The 20,997-nt window shown below is 49.3% G+C and overlaps 1 protein-coding gene across 1 annotated transcript; it reads right to left on the reverse strand.

Annotated features, from left to right (window-relative positions):
* Positions 1-773: 773 nt before the first annotated feature.
* Positions 774-2,389, reverse strand: ID3 (inhibitor of DNA binding 3). The gene is made up of 3 exons (XM_070403171.1): positions 2,008-2,389; positions 1,797-1,879; positions 774-1,260 (listed from the first exon to the last, which is right to left on the reverse strand). The coding sequence occupies exons 1-2, from the start codon at positions 2,305-2,307 to the stop codon at positions 1,820-1,822; spliced, it is 360 nt and encodes a 119-aa protein (XP_070259272.1). The 5' UTR covers positions 2,308-2,389; the 3' UTR covers positions 774-1,260; positions 1,797-1,819.
* Positions 2,390-20,997: the final 18,608 nt, after the last annotated feature.

Genomic DNA, 20,997 nt, shown 5'->3' on the forward strand with positions numbered 1-20,997 from the left:
CCATTGAACCTCAGTTTCTCCATTTCTGAAATAGGAATGAAGATGCTTGCTCACCGAGAAGGCTCCCAATGCAGGTGTTTGGGAAGGAAATGCCAGAAGGAATGAGGCTGGAGGGCCTCTTTATTCCAATTCCCAGCTCAGGGTCAAAGTCTCCAACTACCTGATGGTAGAGGAGAGATTGGTGCCAGGATTTCCCAACCAGCACCAAAAACCCTGATCAGGATGGTTGGGGATTTGAGGGAAGACACCCCTCTCCTATGTTTCCCAATTTCGGAAGCCCAAGGGGAAGCCAAACCAGAGAGCAGGCGGAGGGAAGTGAAACCAGACCCAGTGACCCGTTTGTTCATTTCTGAAGTGGGTCTATGAACCACCACCTGTTGGGGCACCAGGTGAGGCTCTCCTCTTCCACATCCCCTGCTAGAAAGGCATGAGTAAGTAATGGATTGAAGGCGACAGGCATCTGCTAGCGTAGCACAAAAACCCCAAGGGACTTAAGAACTGGGACCGCAGACCTGATTTCTATCCTGAGCGCCCAGCTTGCTGGGTGAGCTAATGGTGGGTCACAGCCCCTCAGAGGCCCCGGATACTCTCTGCGCCAACCCTCAATGAATGTAGGGCTCCCCTCCCTCCACCCCACTGTTAGCTGGGCATTTTCCCATCTCCTTTAAAAGAGAATAAATGTTTGCTTTCCCCAGACTCCAAGAACATTTATTTCCCCTAAATTCAGCCTTGTGAGAGTGTTCGCACTGATGGAATCAAATTATACACCCAAGTGTTTAAAAACCGTTTATTATGCAAAATGTTAACTTTTATAAAAAGTTTAATAACATACATCGCATGGTTACAGAAAGTCACCTTCCTGCAAAAAAGGTACAAAAGCTATATACTCTATTATAGAGTTCATAATCGGGGCAACAGCCTTTTTCCGAGACCAGAAGACCAGCTCTACTGCTGGCCTTGGCAGAGTTTGGAGCAGCCACTGTCCCCCCCACCACACACCCCTCCACACTCTTTGACAGTCTTTAGAACTTGGGGGTGGGGTGGGGCTGGGTGACGTTGCCCAGTCGGTGCCCAGAGCTTGCTCTGGCTCTTCAGGCCACCTAAGTTCACAGTCCTTCGCTCCCGGGCACCAGGTCCAGCCTCGAGGCAGGGGTTTGGGAAGTGAAGTGGGCAGGGAGAGGCTGGGGTCCATCCATGCCCTCGGGCTTCCGGCCACAGAGTCCTGGGGTCCCAGGCGGAACGGGCGCCAGCACCTGCGTTCTGGGTGGGGGAGGAAAAAAGACCAGAGAGCCGTCAGTTTCCGCCGAGCGCGCCGAGGCGGGGGCCGTCCGCAGACTGGCCGGCGCCAGGGAGGAAACTTGGTCTCTACCTCCAGCTGATAACTCCGCGCCCCACGCTACCCCCACCCAGTTGGCGCCGGAGGACCACAGGCGGAGCTTGCACCACCCCTCCCTCTTGGAATTGACACCAGTTGGGAGGGCTCCCTTTACGACTCCAAACTACTAACTGAACGGCTGTTTTATTTAGTCGGACCTGCGCGTGCTTTCTTGGATCTCTGGCCACTGAGGGAGGGCAATAGCAACGTGCGTTTAAGGTTGAAACGCGCACAGGGATGAAAATGGGTTCCGTCATTCATTTGATGTGACCACGGTCAAGTTACTTGCCCCTCTCTGGCCTTGGTTTCTCTAAACAGAGGGGAATATACTCCCTTAAAAGGCCTTCCAGTTCCAAGATTTACTGTTCAATCACCACCGCGCCCCCATCCCCACACCCCCCGAGAAGGTGGGGATACTCACCTGGAGGCGCCAGGACGGCCAGGTCAGTGGCAAAAGCTCCTCTTGTCGTTGGAGATCACAAGTTCCGGAGAGAGGTCCGCTGTCTGAGAGAAAAGAAAAAGAGGTAAAAAGAGTTAAGCATGGATGGCACTTGGGAGTTCGAGGGGTGCAGCAGCACCCCAGCCCTGGCGCTCAGCCCTACCCCTGGCTCCCCGCGCACGCCCACGCATACCTGGATGGAAAGATGCGGGCCGTCCGGGGGTCCAGGGGCGGGCTCGGCCAGGACCACCTGCAGGTCGAGGATGTAGTCGATGACACGCTGCAGGATTTCCACCTGGCTAAGCTGAGTGCCTCGCGGGACTCCGGGTACCAGTTCCCGCAGGCGCGAGTAGCAGTGGTTCATGTCGTCCAGCAGACTGAGCGGCTCCTCGGCTGCCGGGCCCTTGCCGCGGCCCCGCGCGATGGCTAGGCTGCGTTCCGACAGGCAGCACACCGCCTCGTAGCAGCCGCGCACCGGGCTTAACGCCTTCATGTTGAGGGATGAGGTTGGAAGTGCCCAAGATCGAGAGAGCTAGAGAAATTCCTACAGCAGCTTGCTATGTGTGCACGCTCGCCGAGGCCGGTACTTATAGAGCCCGGCTGGAAGACACGCCCCTTTATGCAAAACAGCCCGCCGAGGCCCCGCCTGCGCCGACCCTGGGCGTTCACAGCGCGGTTAAATTGCAAACAGGCTTTCTTCGGCTGGTCTGACGCCGAATACCGCGGAGTCGTGGATTCAAAGAATGAGGAAGCGCTGATACTGGGGAGAGGCGGGCCTCTTTGCCAGCAAGGATTTCAAAAATCACTTAAAACCATTAACTTTAAGAATTTGCCTTTTCCTGGCAGCGCCCCAGATTCTTTGAGCTCCCCTGCCCCCTGCCAGTCCACCCACAGCCCCAACACTACTTCGAACCCACAGTTCCTCCGAGGTCATAAATCCCTGAACAGCAAAGAAGCTTTTCTTTCTTTCTTTTTTTTTTAAAGCAAAAGATTTTTCAAGGGAAACTTGTAAGGAATTAGTGCCGCCTTGTTCCCCAATTTGCTGTTGTCTGACCTCCAGACTCACTGGCGTCAGGAATTATCTTGTGACCAGAGGGGAAAAAAATTAATTGCGGTGAAGCTGAGGTTACAATGAAGAAAACAGATTTGGGCTAGGCGCTGAGATTACAGAAGGAGGAGGGAGAAGGGGTTTGAGCAAAAAACACTATTTGAGCAACAGGGGAAGGGCGGGGGAGACTGAATCCATGTTTTTTGCCTGGGGAAGGAAAAGAGCTCCCACCTTCTGGCCCCCTGCACTCCATAAGGAGCCAAATATATGCCCAGTTATGTGCTGGAAGTGAGTTCGATTAGAATTTTGGACAGGGTTTTAAATGGTGTGTGTGTGTCAGAAGGGATGATTTCTATATAACCTTTTAGGAGCCCCCCATGGAGTCAGCAAATCTCTTAACTCTTGCTTCCTCCTTTCTCCCCACTCTCTAAACACCTCTATGCAATGCAGAAAACAATAGTTTGGTGATACCATAAGCTCTATTGTCTACCCCTCTCTGCTATGGAAAGGCAAGCCACCTGGACTTGATTATTCTAGGCCTTGCTAAAATAGCTCCAGCTCTATCTGAGAGCCCAGGAAAGGAACCACAGGACAGGCAAGTTAAGCTCTGCATTGCAGCAGGACATTCCATTCAGTATTCTTTGCTCGTCTTCTTATCACTTCCCAAAACTTCTGGGAATTTGCAGCCTTAAAATGCTGGTTTCCATCTTGACACTGACCAAGTGGGATCCCCCAATGGTTGCTTCCTCAATCAATCAGTTGGAAGCAGTGGCTCCTGCTCTCAAGAATGTCACAATTTGGGGAGACAAGATTAACACAGGAAGCAATTAAGAGTTCTATAGTATGTGGCACTGATTAACAGGACAATGAAAGCTCAGAGCTAGGAGAGTCTCAAAAGAGTCATAGTAAAAAAGGACAGGGTTCTGGAAATCAGGAGCCTTAGGTTCAATATCCCAGCCCTGCCAAAAATTTGTCATGTGATCTTGAACAAGTCCAGCTACTCTAGCCTCACTTGCCTTATGAATAAAAGGAGGAGATGGTGCTGTTTACTTTAAATTCTTTCCAACTCTAGAAGTCTAAGGCTTTATGATTTGGGACGGGCAGGTGTGGAGTGATAAAGGGTACAGAGAAGGGCTATAAAGCATGTCCAATGTCACAGCACAAATAATGGCAGAGCCAGACCTGAAGTCTTGTTCTTTGCTGTCATACCACAGCGCTTGTATCCCAAGAAAGATCTTTGAAAGATATATTTTCAAGGTTAGCCTTTTTAATATAAGAAAAAGGAAGAAAATAAGCAGTGAATGGACAAATCAGTCTATATATACTTACAGACATGAAGTGAAGAGCATGTCAGCTAATTGGTCATAGAAAGGGAAAATGGTGGCTACGGAAATTCCTGAATGACCAAATAGAAAACCCCTTTCTTTTCTATCATGCAGATTGCCGTGGTTTGGGCAAAATGGCAAAGCCCAGGAGGTTCTGGAAAAATCATGGTCTTCAGGGGCAGGCAGATTTATGTTCAAATCCCCATTCGCTTTTACTAATGATGTGAACTTTGGGTAGGTCACTTCTCTGTGCCTCAATTTCTAATTTACAAAATTGACCTAATTAGACCAACCTCATTCCTTTCAACAAATAATTGTTGAATGCCTCTTCTCTGAAAGGCGCTTGGCATGCTCTCTCCATCAGATCTGCTAGTCTCCTTGGTGCCTGGGGACTCAGTATGGGCCAGGTGTGTGGTAGGTGCGCGGTCCACAGGTCCTCACAGGTTCTCCTCAGGCTTGTAAAGCCATTTGCAAAACACCTTCACATTTATTATTTCCCAAGATGCTTTCAGACTGAAATGCCTTTGGGCTGTGTGACATAAGGCAAGAGAGGGACGCAGTGGGGTAAGCAAGCCAGCCGAATTCTGCCCTGGCCATGCCAATTGCTTGCAGTGTGGCCCTAGATGCATTTCCTTCCTTCCTGGGCTCACTTTTTGTAAAATTGGGGGTGGGGGTGGGGGGCGCAAATGACCTCTCAGGGTCCTTTCAATCTAACATTCTAATTCTGAACAAGCAGGTTAAGGTTGGAACACTGAATGCAGTTTGAACCCCAAAGACTTCTTGTTCCCAACAGCAGACTGGAGGGCTAGCTCAGGCCTTCTGCAACTTGTTTAGCGGTGGCGGGGCCTCAGCCTCTTATTCCAAATGTCTCTGAACTTTCTGTTCCCAGTTCTGCTTCTTTTACCAGCTTTTTCCCCCCTCTTGCATTTTTTATTTTTATGAAAGGATGTCATTAAGGCTTTTGTCTGCACTGTTTTTGTTTCAGAACTTTTCTCACAATCCTATTTTTTGTTGAGGAATCCGCTCCTTTGCCCAGCTGTGGGTCCCGGTCCCACAGCTGTGTTGATCTAAGACTCAGCCCCAGACAGCCTGGCGCCAGGGTGGGACGTCATGCGTTCACACAGGGATGCGTGTCCCAGGCAACCTTTCCTCGGGCAGTCACCGGCCGGCGACGGCCTCCCCCACCAATCAGCGTCCGACACCCGAGAAAGGGGCGGGGTCTGCGCCGCCGGTCGGGGAGCGGCTTGTGAATCGCAGATGCTGAGAACTTGATAACGTTCCTTGAATTGGTGTCTTTTAAAGTCTTTCCCCCTCCCTTTCTTTTCTTTCTTTGTTTATTCTCTTTCTTTCCACCGTCTTTCTTTACCTATATATGTATATAGTTTTTCGTAGTCATCATCTTCTTCCTTTTTTAACTATCTCCTCCCAGTGTCAGGAATTATTTTGTAAGCATTTCCAGGAACCGAATCTTCCTTTGCCAAAATTTAAAACGAGAGAGAGAGGGGAAAAAAAATCAGTGTTGTGCTCTCTGATTTTTTTTTTTAAGCGTTGGCAGAACTATTAAGTTATACTGTTTTGTCTTTTAAATTTTTTAAAGTGGTGGGGGGTCTCTGAGCTGCTGATTTCAAAGCCAAAGTAATGATGATGAGAGTTGCAGATGTCTTTTTACCTAAACTGAGCTTCTATCTATCTACCTATCTTTTTTTTTTTCCATTTATGTTGAAAGTGAGGATCAAGGAAACATCAGAAACTTGCCCAAGGTTACTTGGGATGTCAGCTGCCCACCTGTGGCCAAGCCCAGACCTCCTCCTCATCTGGCTCCCTGTCCCCTCTGCCCTCTAGCTCATTAGCATTAGAGTGGTCTGCTGTGGTCTCAACATCCCCAGACTCTGCATTTCCCAACATGTACCTGTTTGCTCACAAAGTGTCTGTCAAGGTTTGCTGGAAACTTCCTGGCTGTATACATAGAACATGTCCATACCTTCTCACCCCAGCACTGCTACACCTCAAAGCACTGCTTGAGAGTAGTGCTACACAAGAAAGCATAGGGAATTCAGAAGCCAGGCCAGGCTCAAATCCTTGCATGGATTGCCTTCCCTCACTGTTCCTCAGTTGTCCTCTCTGTAAAATGGGGGGAGGGGAATAATAGCCATCTTTCTCACAGCTGGGAGGGTCAAAAGGGACAAGGGAACGGTCATTTTTATGTTATGATGTAAAGTAGTCCCCTGGTGAGTGGGATAGGTGGTGCCAGGTGAGCTTAATGGTTCCTCCTGAGTTTTCAGGAATCCGGGCAATACTGAGAAGGAGTGTGGGGGGAGCATCTGGAGCTCAGGCAGGAGTCCTTAGAGGGGTGGGGATTTCAGGGGCCTCCAAGATGGGCTACTCTACAGTTCAGAAGTACTTGGTGCCATCATCACCGTTATACTTTAGTGACTCTTAACTGTTTGCCAAGTTCTGTTTGCCTTCTCTCACATGATCTTATTTCATTGACCCATTTTATGGACAAGGAGACTGAGTTTCCAAGAGGTTAATGTGCTTGACCATGGTCTCAGAGCTAGTAAGTGGCAGATCTAAGGTTTGCAACCAGGCCTGCCTGTCTCAAAGAGTGTCCTCTTTTGTGCCTGTGGGTTTTTTTAAAATCTTTTTTAAAACTGATTTTTAGAGAGAGCGAGAGAAACATCAAAACAGATGTTATTCCACTTACTTATGAATTTATTGGTTGATTCTTGTATGTGCCCTGACCAGGATCGAACCCAGAACCTTGGCATATTGGGATGACCCTCTCATCAGCTAAGCTACTTGCCCAGGGCCAGGGCAAATGTGTTTTTTTTTAAGCAGAGACTCAGAGAAAGCTGAAGTTAACTAACCCCTTGCTTCAGCTGGTAGGCAGTGATCATGGAATGTCCAGGAGCTAGCTTGGCATCTGCGGTGGGGTGGGGGTTGGCCACCCACAGGTAAGTAAGAAGGGAGTTTATTTTCTGAGACCCTATGCTGTGTTGGTGCTTTATACATTCTATCTTGTATTATCTTCTCTAGAGTCTTTAGGGGTAGGTATTCTTATGACGTTCATATATACTGAAGTTCAAAGAGATTTGTTCACACAGCTGGTAGGGAAAAAACTCCAACAATCAACATTTGAACCCAGGCCTGTGGCTTAAACATTGACACACACAAGGATGGAGACTGACATCCAAACTGCACAGTATCCAGACACACAGGACTAGTTCCCTCACCCTAGCATTGCTAGGCTAAGGAGGACGCACCAGACAGCCTCCTTTCTCTGTTAAGGGAAAAGTTTGGAATTTCTAGACTCTGGAAAGCATCAGTAGGTTACGTGGGAGTTTAACTCTAACTTAACGAGAATATATTGCTATAGAAAGTGGTCATGCTATTTCCAAAGCACATACATTCATGGTTCCATTGAACACTCCCAAATACCATAAGAGCAGAGAGCTCACCTGCTTAGAAGTCAAGTCTTGTCTCCCTGGTCTCAGTATCACGGTGCCTGGAAAATGTAGTGCATTAAGTTCCACCACAGTAGTCACTCTGGGGAGACCACTTAGAGGGGGATTTAAGACTCAAATACAAGTTGTTCGGTCTGACTCTGATTGTGACTCTCAGGCATAATGTTCTTTGCTGCAGACAAATGCTGCATTTGGATTTGGACTCCCACTGACAGGTTTCAGGAAACGCTTTAGAAAGATGATGGAGTCCAAGGCAAGAAAAGATGAAGGAAAAAAAAAAAAAAAAGGCCTTGAAAAGCAATGTTTACCCTGCCTAGATATTATCTTGTGTTGGCCTAGGTCCCAGCAGCAATTCAAAGGCTTGGAGGAAGGTAGGTAGGGAGGTAGCGGGGAGGGATCTGGCCTGGGGACCCAGCTGACCCTGCCAGAGAGGAAAGGGCTCCTCCACTCCTAGCCTGGCCCAAACCCTGCAGTGAGTTCTGCTGGCCCAAGCTGTCCTTAAAGGTAATCATCACAGCGGCCAGGCACCAGCAAGCTTGTAAGGGATCACTTATGCTGAGTGCCAACAATGAGCCAGGCATCCTACCGCTATTATCTCCCTCAGCCCTCCTATCGCTGGAAACAGAGCAGTGAGGTGACTGGCCTAAGGTCACACAGTGTGGAGAGGCAGGCAGGGCTGCCTGAGCCCAGAGCTTGTGCTCTGCAGCCAGACTACCAACTGGAGGGAGAGAGGAAGCAAACGCTGGAGAATGGGCGGCTGTGCTAAGGAGAAATCGGAGATGGAAGAAGAAATAAGTTCATATGGGAACTCCATTTGGCTCTGATGGTGTCAAGCAGTGTATGTGCGTGTGCATCTCCGAGTAAGGGGTTCTTCTGTGTGCGCGTCCCTCCCCTCTCTGAGTGTGGAACCCTCCCTGGGGCCGGTGTGTGTCTCTCCCTGAGTGGTGCAGCCTCGTTGAACGCGTGGGGTGTCTCCCCAAGGGCCGTGGCCCCCTGCCCGAGTGTATGACCTCCTCGGAGTGCGCTGCCTGGGTACCCGCTTCCGGGAGCGCGCATCTTCCCCCAGGCTCCGGGCCAGGTGCAGAACAGGGCCAAGCGGACAATGGGCCTGTGCGCCCGGGTGGCCTTTTCCTCCACTCCCTCACCCAACACGACCCTCCCCGCCCGCATCCCGCGCCCTCGAGGCCCCCACTCCGGCCCGGCACGACCCTCCCGGCCTTCCCCGCCCGCGCCCCGCGCCCCGCCGGCCCCCACCCCCGGCGGCCCCAGGCGCGCAGCTGCGGGACACACAATCGCGGCGCCCCCTTCCCGCCCCCCGCGCAGCCCCTCGCCCAACAAAAGCCGCTTTCTTTCCCCACAACAGATTAAAGACCAGGAGGGGGTGAAAAATAGCTGCTCGGGCCCCGGCGGGGGAGGGGCGCGGGAACGCCGGCGCTTTGGGCTCTTTGATGGCGAGTGTGTGGGAAACCCGGAGGAATGCGGCTGCTGGGACCGGCGCGGCGGGGCGAGCCGCCGGGAGGAGGGTCCGCCGCCGGGACCCCGAGTCCCCCGCGGCCCCGGCGCCGCCCGGCCGCGCCCCCTGCTCGCCCAGCGTCTCCTCGCGCGCTGGTTCCCAGTCTCTCTCCCCTTCGCTCTCCCCACAGTCAGTTTTCTCAAACCCTAATTTCTCTACCCTCTTCCTATTTCGCTTCTCCTAATTTTCCTGTTCGCGAGCCCCCTCTTGCTCCCCTTTTTCTCATTCCTGTTCTGTCTGTCTCCGTCCCGTTATCTTGTTCTAAACGTCCATCCTTGATCTTCCCTCTTTGTCTCCGACACACTCCCGGCCTGTGTGTGTGTCCCGGGCCTCCGGCTGCCGTTCTCCGCCGCCGGCGCGCGGGGCTGCGGCCGCATCTAGCATCTCTGTCCCTCTCTCTCCCGGGGGTGGGAGCTGGGAAGCGGGCACCTGGGATGTGGGCGGTTTGTGGAAACATCCCTGGCTCTGCACACGTGTGAGTGCAGGTGGGAGCTGGCAGGGGAAGTCTGCGGGGAGCCCAGAAAGCCCCAGGGAGACTTGGGGAGGCCTGGCCCCCTAGGCCGGGGTTGAGTCGACACAGGGGCTCTTGGAGGCCTCCCAGGGTTCAGTATTATTTTCGGCTCCGTTGAATTCAGCCTCTGAAAGGAATTCCTGGCCCAGGACCGGATGGTGGCCTTGGGACCCTGATGGGAAATGGGCTGGGTCTCCCGGGCCCCTCCTCTCTAGTCCTTGGGACCCGCAGGCTTGAGGGAGGAAGGGGGCTGGCTCAAGACAAAGGGCTTCCAGGGGGCTGGGGACAGGGGCCATCCCTGCCGAGACAGCGAGGCGCACGTGGGGAAGCTCGGCCTGGGGTCCTGGAAGCCAGCGTTTGCACCGGGCGCTGCCGCTGGCCGACAGCCCTGGGCACGTCCTTCCTCCTCTTCGGGCATCAGTGTCCCCACCTGTAAAACGAGGTAGTTGCTTAGATCAGGAGTCGCCCTCCACCTTTTCTTCCACCCACTGATCCCAAGACCCGATTTATTCCAAATGTGTTGCTTCTATTAATGAATCTGCCTTCTCGTTTTGTGTTTATAAAAGACAAGCATTCAGCCAGAGCTCCTGATTAGCATGATTCATTACCATGCAGGGCTGTTCTAATTCCAGCCAAAGACACCTCCCAGCGAGACCCCCAAAGCCTTGTGCTTGACTAGTCCGTGCAGCAGAATCCCGTGGAAGGCTTGGCGTTGGAATCCCGAGTCTGCTGGTGTCCAGCTGTGTGACCTTGAGGAGGTCACAGCTTCCCTCTGTTTCCTTATCTGTAAAAAGGAGATATTCATAGTATCTACCCTCCCGAATTGTGCTGAACATTATGTCAGATAACAGACATAAAAAATGTAAGGACTAGCCCTAACCGGTTTGGCTCAGTGGTTAGAGCATTGGCCTGCGGATTCAAGGGTTGCGGGTTCTATTCTGGTCAAGGGCATGTACCTTGGTTGCGGGTACATCCCCAGTGGGGAGTGTGCAGGAGGCAGCTGATCGATGTTTCTCTCTCATCGATGTTTCTAACTCTCTATCCCTCTTCCTTCCTCTCTGTAAAAAATCAATAAAAAAAATATATATATACACACACATATATATATAAACGTAAGGACTAGCCTATGAACCAAGAGATCATGGTACGATTCCCAGTCCGGGGGCTTGCAGGAGGCAGCCAATCAATGATTCTCCCTCCCCATTGATGTTTCTATCCCTCTCTGCCTCTCCCTTCTTCTCTCTGAAATCAATAAAAACATTTTTAAAAATTGTAAGGAATGGGTACCTAATAAAGAGCAACTTTAGAATGTTGATGATCTAATCAGTGATTTTCAGCAGGTATGCTACAATAATTTTTAAAACATGCGATACCTGACTATTTAGTTAGGGGGGCTTACTGCCTTTTCCTTACATTGTCAAATAAAAACAGTAATAACAGCCAACACAACAATAGCCATCTGGTGTGAATAAATCAAAATTACAACTAAGTCATCAAAATTTGGAGTGTATTTTTTATTTTTATTTGAAAAAATACTTTAATTGCTTGTAGAGAGAGAGGAAGTGAGAGGGAGGGAGGGAGGGAGAGACATTGGTTGATTGCCTCCCACGTGCAACCCAGTTTGGAATCAAACCCACAATCTGGGTATGTGCCCTGACTGGGAATTGAACTGGCAACCTCTGGTGTATGGGACAACACTCCAACCAGCTGAGCCACACCGGCCAGGGCTGGCGTGTATTTTATACATCAGCACATCTGCCTCCGGAGGTTCAGACTAGCCACATTTCAAATGCTCAATAGCCACATATGGCTATTGATCCCAAAATAAACTAATTGGACAGTGCTGATCTAGTTAGTGAGAAAGCCAAGATAGACCTTAGGAAAGGACATCGGAGCTTGGTCTTGAAGGCCAGGTGGGATTTTAACACATAAAGTCAGGAGGAAGGGAGACGACAGAGAATGGTGTGAGCAAAGATGTTGATCGGCTCGGCTGGGCAGAAGCTGCTAGAGGGTGGGGTGGATGCTAGCCAAGACTGGATAAGTAGCTGGAGGTAGGGTTTGTGGAGAGCCTTGAATACCAGGTTAAGAGCACACAGAATGTGGGCATTAATCCTTCAGAGTGACTGTCTCTTTGAGATCTCTCTTTTCAGGAAAGGAGGCAGCAGTACTGTGGGCACTAGCCATCATTTACTGAAGATTTAGACCAGGCACTAAACTAAGTTATGTTATTAACTCATTTAGATGTCTCCACAAACCCTCATGCATTGCTGAAGGTAATGGAAAACAGTTTGGCAGTTTCCTAAATAATTAAGCATAAATTGATCATATGATTTAGTAATTATCCATCTAGGTATCTTCCCAAAATAAACAAAACAAATGTCTACCTAAAGAATGTACAGAGCCCTAGCCGGTTGGCACAGTGGATAGAGCGTCGGCCCTCGGACTGAAGGGTCCCGGGTTTGATTCTGGTCAAGGACACGTACCGTGGTTGCAGGTTCCCCAGCCCTAGTTGGGGTGAGTGCAGGAGGCACCCATTGATGTCTCTCTCTCACATCGATGTTTCTCTATGTCTCTCCTCTCCCTTCCACTCTCTCTAAATACCCTCGGGTGAGGATTAACAACAACAACAAAAAGAATGTACAGAGAAATTCATGGCTGCATTGTTCATTATAGCCAAAAGGTGGGAACAGTCCAAAGCTCCCTTCACTAATGAATAGATAAACAAAATGTGGGATATTGCATATACTTACATATGCAACACATGGATGGACCTCAAAAATTACGTTAAGTGAAAAGAGAAAGAAACAAAGGACCACATATTGTAAGATTCCATTTGTGAGAAGTTTCCAGAAAAGGTAAATCTATAGCAAGCACATTAGTGGTTTCCCAAAGCTGGAAAGAAGAAGTGGAGTGACTGCTAATGGGTAAAGGGTTTTTTGGAGGAAAGCGGGGGGTGATAAAAATACTCTAAAATTAATGTGGTGATGGTTGCACAACTCTGTAAATATGCTAAAAAACCATTGAGTTGTATACTTAAAGCCGGTGCATTTATGATATGTAAATTATATCTCAATGAAGCTCTTTAAAAAAAGGAAGAGAATTCTCCCAACAACTTTCATGCTCGATACTATTATTACCCCACTTTACAGTTGCAGAAACCTCAGAAAGGTGAAGGCCGAGGCTGGGACATGGAGGTGCCAGGTTTCAAACCTGCAAAGCTGGGCTCCTGGCCTCTGGGCTCTCCCACTCCCTGGAGGTCGCTTGGGCAGTGCCCTCTCTTTCTGGGGCATTTAGCTCACAAGATTGATGCCAGACATGTTTTCAAGCTGCAACGACTGCTTCTTAGATGCCGGGGGTCAGGGGGAGGTGGCAGAGGGCCTGGGACACTGGGAGAGCTTCCTTCGTGAGAAAGCTCAGGCAGCAGCTTGGCCAGGGTCACCCCAGCAACCCCCGTGCTCTGACACCCCCCACCCCAACGCTGTCTCTGTCCCAAGAGAAAAGGAACTTGGCTCCGTAGCTGAGGGCAGAGTATGAGCCAGAGCCCTGACCTGACCCCCACCTTGGAATCTACTGGATCTGAGGCCACGAAGGAGGAGGGACTGTCCCCGAACCAAACTAACAAACCAAAAAACAACTCTCCCACTCAACCCTGTTGTTTTTACTCACCCACCCCATAGGACAGACTTGAGTTGAAAGTCGTGGGACTTAGAGTCTTCAAAGCCTGGTTCAGGCCCCTATCTTATCGCCAAACTCAGGGTGCTTGAACAATCACGGACCTTCTCCAAGCCTCCGTTTCCTTATCTAGGAAATGGAGGCAATGATCCCCTCTCAAAGGGTGGTTGCAAGGAGTTAGGGCACTAGAGGTGAAATTCACTTCATTTTATGCCACCTACATTACATGTCTTAGGCTGTTACAGTTGTAATAATTCCCCCACTCAAAAGAAACACAGTTAAACAGGAATTGTAAAAATAGTTGATAATAAGAGTCAGCATTTATGGACACTGACTTTGTGCCATTTCAAGTGCATTAACTCGTGACTCTTTGTAACAGTCCCTGAGGTGTGGGTATCATTATTAACCCCATTTTACAGAGGTGAAAAGTGAGGCTGAGAGAGGTTAAGTAAATTGCTCCATGTCACCCAGTGTGGAAGGGGCAGGCGGACTGACTCGAGAACCTTAACCTTTTGCCATGAAGAATGGAATAGAATAGAACTCAGGAAGACATCAATCTGATTTATTCAAGATCTGGTGTGTGAGGATAAGGAAAAGAAAATCAGTTAGGATAACAGATCCAGGTCCTGGCTGGGTCGCCCAGTTGGTTAGAGCGTCATCCCGATATGCCAAGGTTGCGGGTTCGATCCTCTGTCAGTTACATAAAAGAACCAACCAGTGAATGCATAAATAAGTGGAACAACAAATCGACGTTTCTCTCTCTCTCTCTCATCAATAAAAAAAAGTCTTGTTTAAAAAAGGATAACAGATCCATAGTAATTGGCCGAATTTATTAACATCTCACCATTTCTAAACCGTTCTGCAATGAGGTCTCATATAACCGCTTTATGGAAGTCCAGCAGAGTCACTATAACAACCGCATTCATGATTTCACCTTGAATGTAAACTATTGTATTTTAAAATATTTCAAAATGAATGTAAGGATTTCAGTTTAATGTTTTAAATAGGTAACTCCTTCACGCGATTCAAAATTTAAAAAAAAAAAACACACATGAAAAGGCATAAGGTGAAAACCTCCTTCCCACCCCCATGCAGACCTCCCGCCGTCTGCCAGTCTCCCCACAGCCAGCCAATATTGCTCGTTTTTTCGGGTGAAGGGAAGAACCGATACTTGGTGAAATTAGAAAGGGTGTGCTTGGTTTGTTCGGAGGCCACCAGGCATAAAGCCTACCTCGCGCGGGTTGCCTTCTTCAGGTTGGCCTCCGCCTGGTTTCCTGTCCCCTTGAATGCATCGCTGCTTCCTGCAGGTGATGCTGGGTCCCGCAGGGAAATGGTGGGTCCCTTCTCCCTCTCAACTTTCCCCCAGGAAGTCCCTCCAGTCCCCATTAGGCTCCTGACCACACGCCCTCCCACCTCCAGGCCCTGGCCGTGTTCCTCATCCCCCCAGGGCCCACAGAGCCTGTAAATGCCCCAGAACATCTCATCATCTCACCAGGGCTGATGGGGTGGAGGTGGATCCAGAGGTCACACCTGGGTGGCCTCAGGCCAAATCTAGTCCATGAGACTTGGGGGTTTTTTTTGCCAGGGGAGGGGGTTGGCAGTGGGGGAAGGGGGAGAGGGTGGAGGGCGGGCTTTTCGCAGTGATTTCAAAATGGGAAAACTGCCCCTGACAATGCGATTTCCCAGCTTCTTTTGAAATGTTGACAGATCCAGCCCACTGACCCTGGATTCATGCATGATGGAGCCAGCTGGATTGTCCAGGCCCCTATCACGCCCGGTCAGTCCATGTGGTGGGCACAGTAAGGGCCCCTCCAAGGATGTGTACAGCCTAATCCCTAGAACCTGTGAATGTTGGGTTACCTGGCAAAGGGAGATTAAGGTTGCTAATCGGCTGATCTTAGAGTAGGGAGCTGATCCTGGATTATCTTGTTGTGTCCAATGTAATCACAAGGGCCCTCAGAAGGGAAGAGGGAGTCAGGAGAGAGTCTGAGCGAGAGATGTGGCTGTGGAGACAGGGTCATAGACGTGCCATGTTGCTGACTCTGCAAATGGAGAAGGGGGCCAGGAACCAAGGAATGTCGGCAGCCTAGTCTAGAAGGTGGAGAAGACAAGGAAATGGATTCTTTTCTGGAGCCTCCAGAAAAAGCCACAGCCCTGGGGACACCTTGATTTCAGTTCCGTGAGATCTGGGGCTGGGGAGTGGAGTACAGCTGGTGAGAACTGTTGTATGTAAGACACTTAGCTTCAAATGCTCCCAAAATGGCACCTTCTGTTATAAGGAATAGGCGGGTAAGGTAGGTCCCAGGCAGAGCGAAGACATGGGTGACTCCTGCTTTGGCTTTTTCTCCCTCTGTTCTCATAACACCCCTCTCCCTGGTCTCCTTCCCAGAGCCCAGTGCTCCCTGAGAGAGCGGGGCTGAGCAGTTAGGCCTTGGGGGCTGCACCCGGCAATCAACAATCAGCCATCGGCAATCAATCGCTCAGCGAGGTGGCAGGTGTCAGCAGCCAGTGGAGGAATCTGAGCCCTGATTGAAGACAGGATTAGAGGGTCAAAACAGAAAAGCAGGAACAAGCCCCAGGCTGGGAAAAGGGCTATCAGATCCGCAGGTGGAAGGATCAGGAGCAGGTCCTGAAGTGAGCGGCCAGGTGGGCAGGGCACATGGTTGGTCCGGGCTGTTTGAGGTGGTGCTGGCTGGTGTGGGCATGGCTGATGGGGACGGCACTCTAACCAACGGAGCTACCTGGCCAGCGCCTGAGGAATGATTGATGACGGAGAGTGGCTTACTGTGACACACTTGCCAAAGATAATCATGTTTAACAGTTCAACTTTAACATAAATCGGTGCAGCGGCATTTAAGGTAGCACTGTCCGAGCAAGAAACCGCATGGCCAGGGGCTGTCGGATGTTCCATCACAGCCACATGCCTCACCTGCTCTCAGGGCCCCGCACCCCCCGAAGGTCTCCCATCTTCCAGCCCCTGTGCCCTTAAATGTCCTCAGGTTCTCATGACCGTTCTTCCACTTACTTTCTGTGCATTCTGAGCAAGATTTTTTGTTTCTATTTATTTGTTTGAAGTACTCATGTAATACTTGATATGTGCTGAGCACTGTTCTGAGTGCTTTACAAATAGTAACTTATTTAATCCTCATGACAGCCATTGACAGTGGTAGCTATCTCCATTTTATGGATGAGGAAACTGGGGCTCAGAGAGGTTAAGTAATTTGCCCAGGACCTCATGGCGAGGCAGTGGGTAGACTTTCGGAGCCTGAGCTTTCTCGGGCTGTTACATGGGGATGTATATAAGAATGCCCTCCATCCGGCAGGATTTCTCAGCCCCGGCACTGTGGCATTTAGGGCTGTCTTGAGCATCATAGGATGTTTAGCAGCATCCTGGCCTCTACCCATGAAATGACAGTAGCAACCCTCCCTCCTAAGCTGTGACCAAGAAAAACGTCTCCAGACCCTGCCAAATGTTCCCTGGAGGGTCACGTTAACCCTGGTTGAGAGCCACTGCTCTGACAGGATCTGGGGGAAATTAAATGAGGTAACGCATATAAGCTGCCTCCATTCATTCTTTCCCCATCCTTCTGTGCCTGTATTCGGCGAATTCTGACACCTCAGAACCCTTTTTCTCTCTCTGTTCCTTTTCTGATCTTGAAGGTGGGCCCAGCTAAGTGTAGGATGGGCGCCTCAGAGCTTCCCGCACCCCCGAAGCTGGCTCCAGGAGTCAGAGCTGAATCCGGGTCCCATCACCCGCACTTGCATGCTGTGTGGCCTTGGCGGAGCCCACTTTCCTCCCCGAGCCTCAGTTTCCCCACGTGTGCAATGAGGGGGGTCGACCGAAAAGCTTTCCAAAAAGTCTTCTCACTGCAGAAATCAGTGACTGGGTGACTCATACTAAATACACATTCCCCTCACAAAGTCCAAATTCTTTCAGAGACTTAGTCATTCCAGGGTTTGAACTTTCTCGCAAAAGCCATTTGAAACGTTCTTCCAGCTTATGAAAAAGGCTATTAAAAGAAAGTAAAAGTTTCAAGACCAAATCCTAAGCAAACACCCTGGAAACAATACACACGCGCACGCGGGCACACACACACACAGCACCCAAGGTAACTCTGAGAACAGGATATGAAACCTTGCAGGCCGGCGCTAAGCAATGATTCACAGGCCTTCTGAGATGCTTCTATTTCAAGGCATGATCCGCCCACTGGATCTGGTGGCTCCAAAAACAAATAAACCTTAAAGAAGCTGCCATTTCTTATCTCAACACAGAGCTGGCCTCACCAGCATCCCCAGGTCTCCAGGGCTCCAGCCAGAAGACAAAGTTGAGTCCTGTGAATTCTCTTTCTGTTCCATTTCAAGTCTCAAGCTGCCGGCTTGTTTAAAGAAAGTCGTTTGCATCTACCTTTGGTTGGCTGACCTGGGTTTAAAGCAACAGAGCCTAATGGGTTTACAACACAGACCTCGAGTTCATAAGTTTTGTTTAGCAAGGCTCTGTCTTACTAGATTCCGGCCTGGTGATTCCCATAGCTGTCTCCAACTAATCAATCCTACCTGGCTTGCGTACTGTGCATAGCAATATTATACTTGCCCCAGGCCAGGAAACACGGATTTTAGCACACCATTCAAAGTGTCGTGCTCTTGTGTCAAACAGAAACATAAAAGTAATTTATTCATTCAATGCAGTGCGTATTGAGCACTTACTATATACCAAGCACTGGGCTGGGCACCAGAGATGTACTGTTGCTAGGATACAGCCCCTGCCTTCAAGGGAATTGGAATAGGAATTGAATAGGAAAAGCAGACAAGTTAAATATCGTAAAAGCGTGTGAAACAATTCCCTGTAGGAAATGTCCTGCATAAAAAGTGATACCAAATTTGGAGCAACATTTAAAGAAATGCAAACGCTTGTGATATGGTTAAGTATGTTCTCATCTGTGCTTACCCTTGATTTTTTGTTTTAGATTTAGGAAACTTTTAAAAAAATTTTATGTATTGATTTGAGAGAGGGGAGCAGGGAGAGAGAGAGAGAGAGAGAGAAACATTGATTTGTTGTTCCACTTATTTATGCATTCATTGGTTGCTCCTTGTGTGTGCCCTGCCTCATGATCGAACCCGAAACCTTGGTGTATGGGGCGACACTCTAACTAACTGAGCTACCCAGCCAGGGCGTAGATGTAGAAAACTTCCAACTTTCACTGATGCTTCAGTTGGTTGCTCCCCAGAATCCTGCAGAAGGTCACCAGTTGGCCCAATCCTATGTTCACACCAGGAAGCCTACCTGGAATCTCCCCTTTCTCCTGCCCTGTCCTCCAGGGTCAGGTTCAAAGCCCGTGTCCCCCAGGAAGCATTGGCAGACCTACCTGGCCGCGTTCTCACTAATTCCTTAACGCACGGAACTCGTGCGCTTTTCTTGGCTTTGAGCCTGCCCTGCCTTGTGACCTCTCTTGTATTTCTGTCCTGAACTTTTACCTAACTTGTGAATTAGGGGAAAGAGGATAAGAACTGACATTTATTACTAGTAAGTGCTTTCCTGTTGCCAGGCATTTTGCTAGCCACCTACAGTCCATTCTGTGCCTGGCACATAGAAAATGTTCAATGCATATTTGCTGGCTGATGCTTGGATGGTTTCACTTAAACCTGAGAACAATTCTTTGAGGCAAATGCTCTTTGTATTCCCATTTTAGAAGTGAGGAAACTGAGGCACAGACAGGTTAAAGCCCATTGAGGTCTTTCTGTCTCCAAAGCTAAAGTTCAGGCTCATTCTTCTACTCTGTGTTGCTTCTTTCCAAATATATATATGTTTCCCTAAAGTACCTTGCACATAGTAGGTGCTTAATAAACAGCTATTGATTGATAGGATATCCATCAGGCTCCCTACTTCATCTCATCCCAGATATTATTTGCTGTCTTTTGTGGCTTCATATTCTTGATTAAAACCACTCTACCATTACCTGTACTGTCCGCCTCTCCCACTAGAGCAGTGATGGCGAACCTATGACACGCGAACTCATTTTTTTAGTTGATTTTTCTTTGTTAAATGGCATTTAAATATATAAAATAAATATCAAAATATAAATCTTTGTTTTACTGTGGTTGCAAAGATAAAAAAAATTTCTATATGTGACACGGCACCAGAGTTAAGTTAGGGTTTTTCAAAATGCTGACACGCCGAGCTCAAAAGGTTCACCATCACTGCACTAGAGTGTGGGCAGCATTAAGGTAATGTGCCCGCTATGTCCCTGGCTGGCACATTGTTCATGCTCAATGAAGATTTGCTGAATGGACTGGTGATGTAGTGGGTTGAATTATGCCCTCTACAAAGATATGCCCAAGTTCCCACTCTGGTACCTGTGCATGTGACCTTGTTTAGAAATAGAGTATTTACAGATGTAATTAAGTTAAGGATCTCAAAATGAGAACATCCTGTGTTTAGGGTGAGCCCTACATCCAAGAACTAGTGTCCTTATAAGAGAAAGGAAAGTGAGATTGGAGAGACAGAGCCAAGAGGCCAAGTGGAGACAGAGGCAGAGATTGGAGTCTTGAAGCTCCGAGCCAAGGAACACCAAGGACTGCTGGCAGCCAGCGCAAGCCAGAAGAGGCACGGGACGGGCTCTCCCTCAGAGCCGCCAGAGGGAACCAGCCCTGCTGACACCTTGATTTTGGACGGTTGGCCTCCAGAACTGTGAGAGGAGAAATTTCAAGTTTGTTACGACAGCTCTAGGAGACAGTGGTTGAGCAGGAGGATAATCCTGGCTAAGAAATTTAGGGCTTGCCTGGCCGGTGTGCCTCAGTGGTTGAGCGTTGACCCATGAAACAGGAGGTAAGGATTTGATTCCCAGTCAGAGCACATGCCTAGGTTGCAGGCTCAGTCCCTGGTGCGGGGAAGTGGGGGAGGAGAGGGAGGTGCAGGAGGTAGCCGATCGATGATTCTCTGTCATCATTGATGTTTGCATCTCTTCCCCTCTCCCTTCCTCTCTGAAATCAATAATATATATATATATATAATTTATTTATTTATTTTTAAAGGAAAAGAAATTCAGGGCTCAAAGAGAAACAGCTTTGACTTTGGGTCACAGAGACTGGCTTTGGCACCCGCCTGTTCTATGGTCTTGATTAAGAAACGTTGCTCCTCTGAGCCTTAGTTTTTTTGGAAGATGGGGAGAGCCATAGTCATGGCTAGCATCTGTAGAGTGCCAGGCAGAGTACTAAGCCCTTTCCATTCGTCCTATGACTTGGTCTGGATAACAGGCCAGGAATCACCATGAATTTTTTGAAACCTGGGTTTGAAATTTACAACCACCTTGCCGTGTCTGAAGAAAACGCCACCTGGCCTTGTCTTGCTTTGGATCTGACAATGGGGTCATTCTCGAAAAGAGCCTAGACAGAGCCCGTCAGCACCAGGGCCAGTCCTGGCTGAGGCGTTTACCAGGTGGGTGAACCGTGCGATCCGCCTTGCTCCTCGGAGCCTCAGGTCCATTGCCTATAAGATGGGGATGGTACTGTAACGTGGACGTGATGCTTGACTTAAATGATAAAAGGGAATGCATGCAATTACAGGCTGTTCCGTCAAGGACAGTGCAGTCTGACACTTAGTAGGTTGTTAACGAGAGGAAGTAGCTGCTGCTGCCAAAGATGACTCAGGAGGGG

The sequence above is a fragment of the Myotis yumanensis genome, unplaced genomic scaffold (genome assembly GCF_028538775.1).
Source record: "Myotis yumanensis isolate MYYU_CA2020_CCGP unplaced genomic scaffold, mMyoYum1.0.hap1 SCAF_2, whole genome shotgun sequence".
In the NCBI taxonomy this organism is placed as follows: Eukaryota; Metazoa; Chordata; class Mammalia; order Chiroptera; family Vespertilionidae; genus Myotis; species Myotis yumanensis.

What these genes read in the sequence shown, in the direction of transcription:
- ID3 (XM_070403171.1), bottom strand. Translation starts at nt 2,307, where the DNA reads ATGAAGGCGTTAAGCCCGGTGCGCGGCTGCTACGAGGCGGTGTGCTGC. An exon ending in GCCCGCATCTTTCCATCCAG is followed by an intron (nt 1,880 to 2,007) that starts GTATGCGTGGGC and finishes CTTTTCTCTCAG; the next exon opens with ACAGCGGACCTCTCTCCGGA.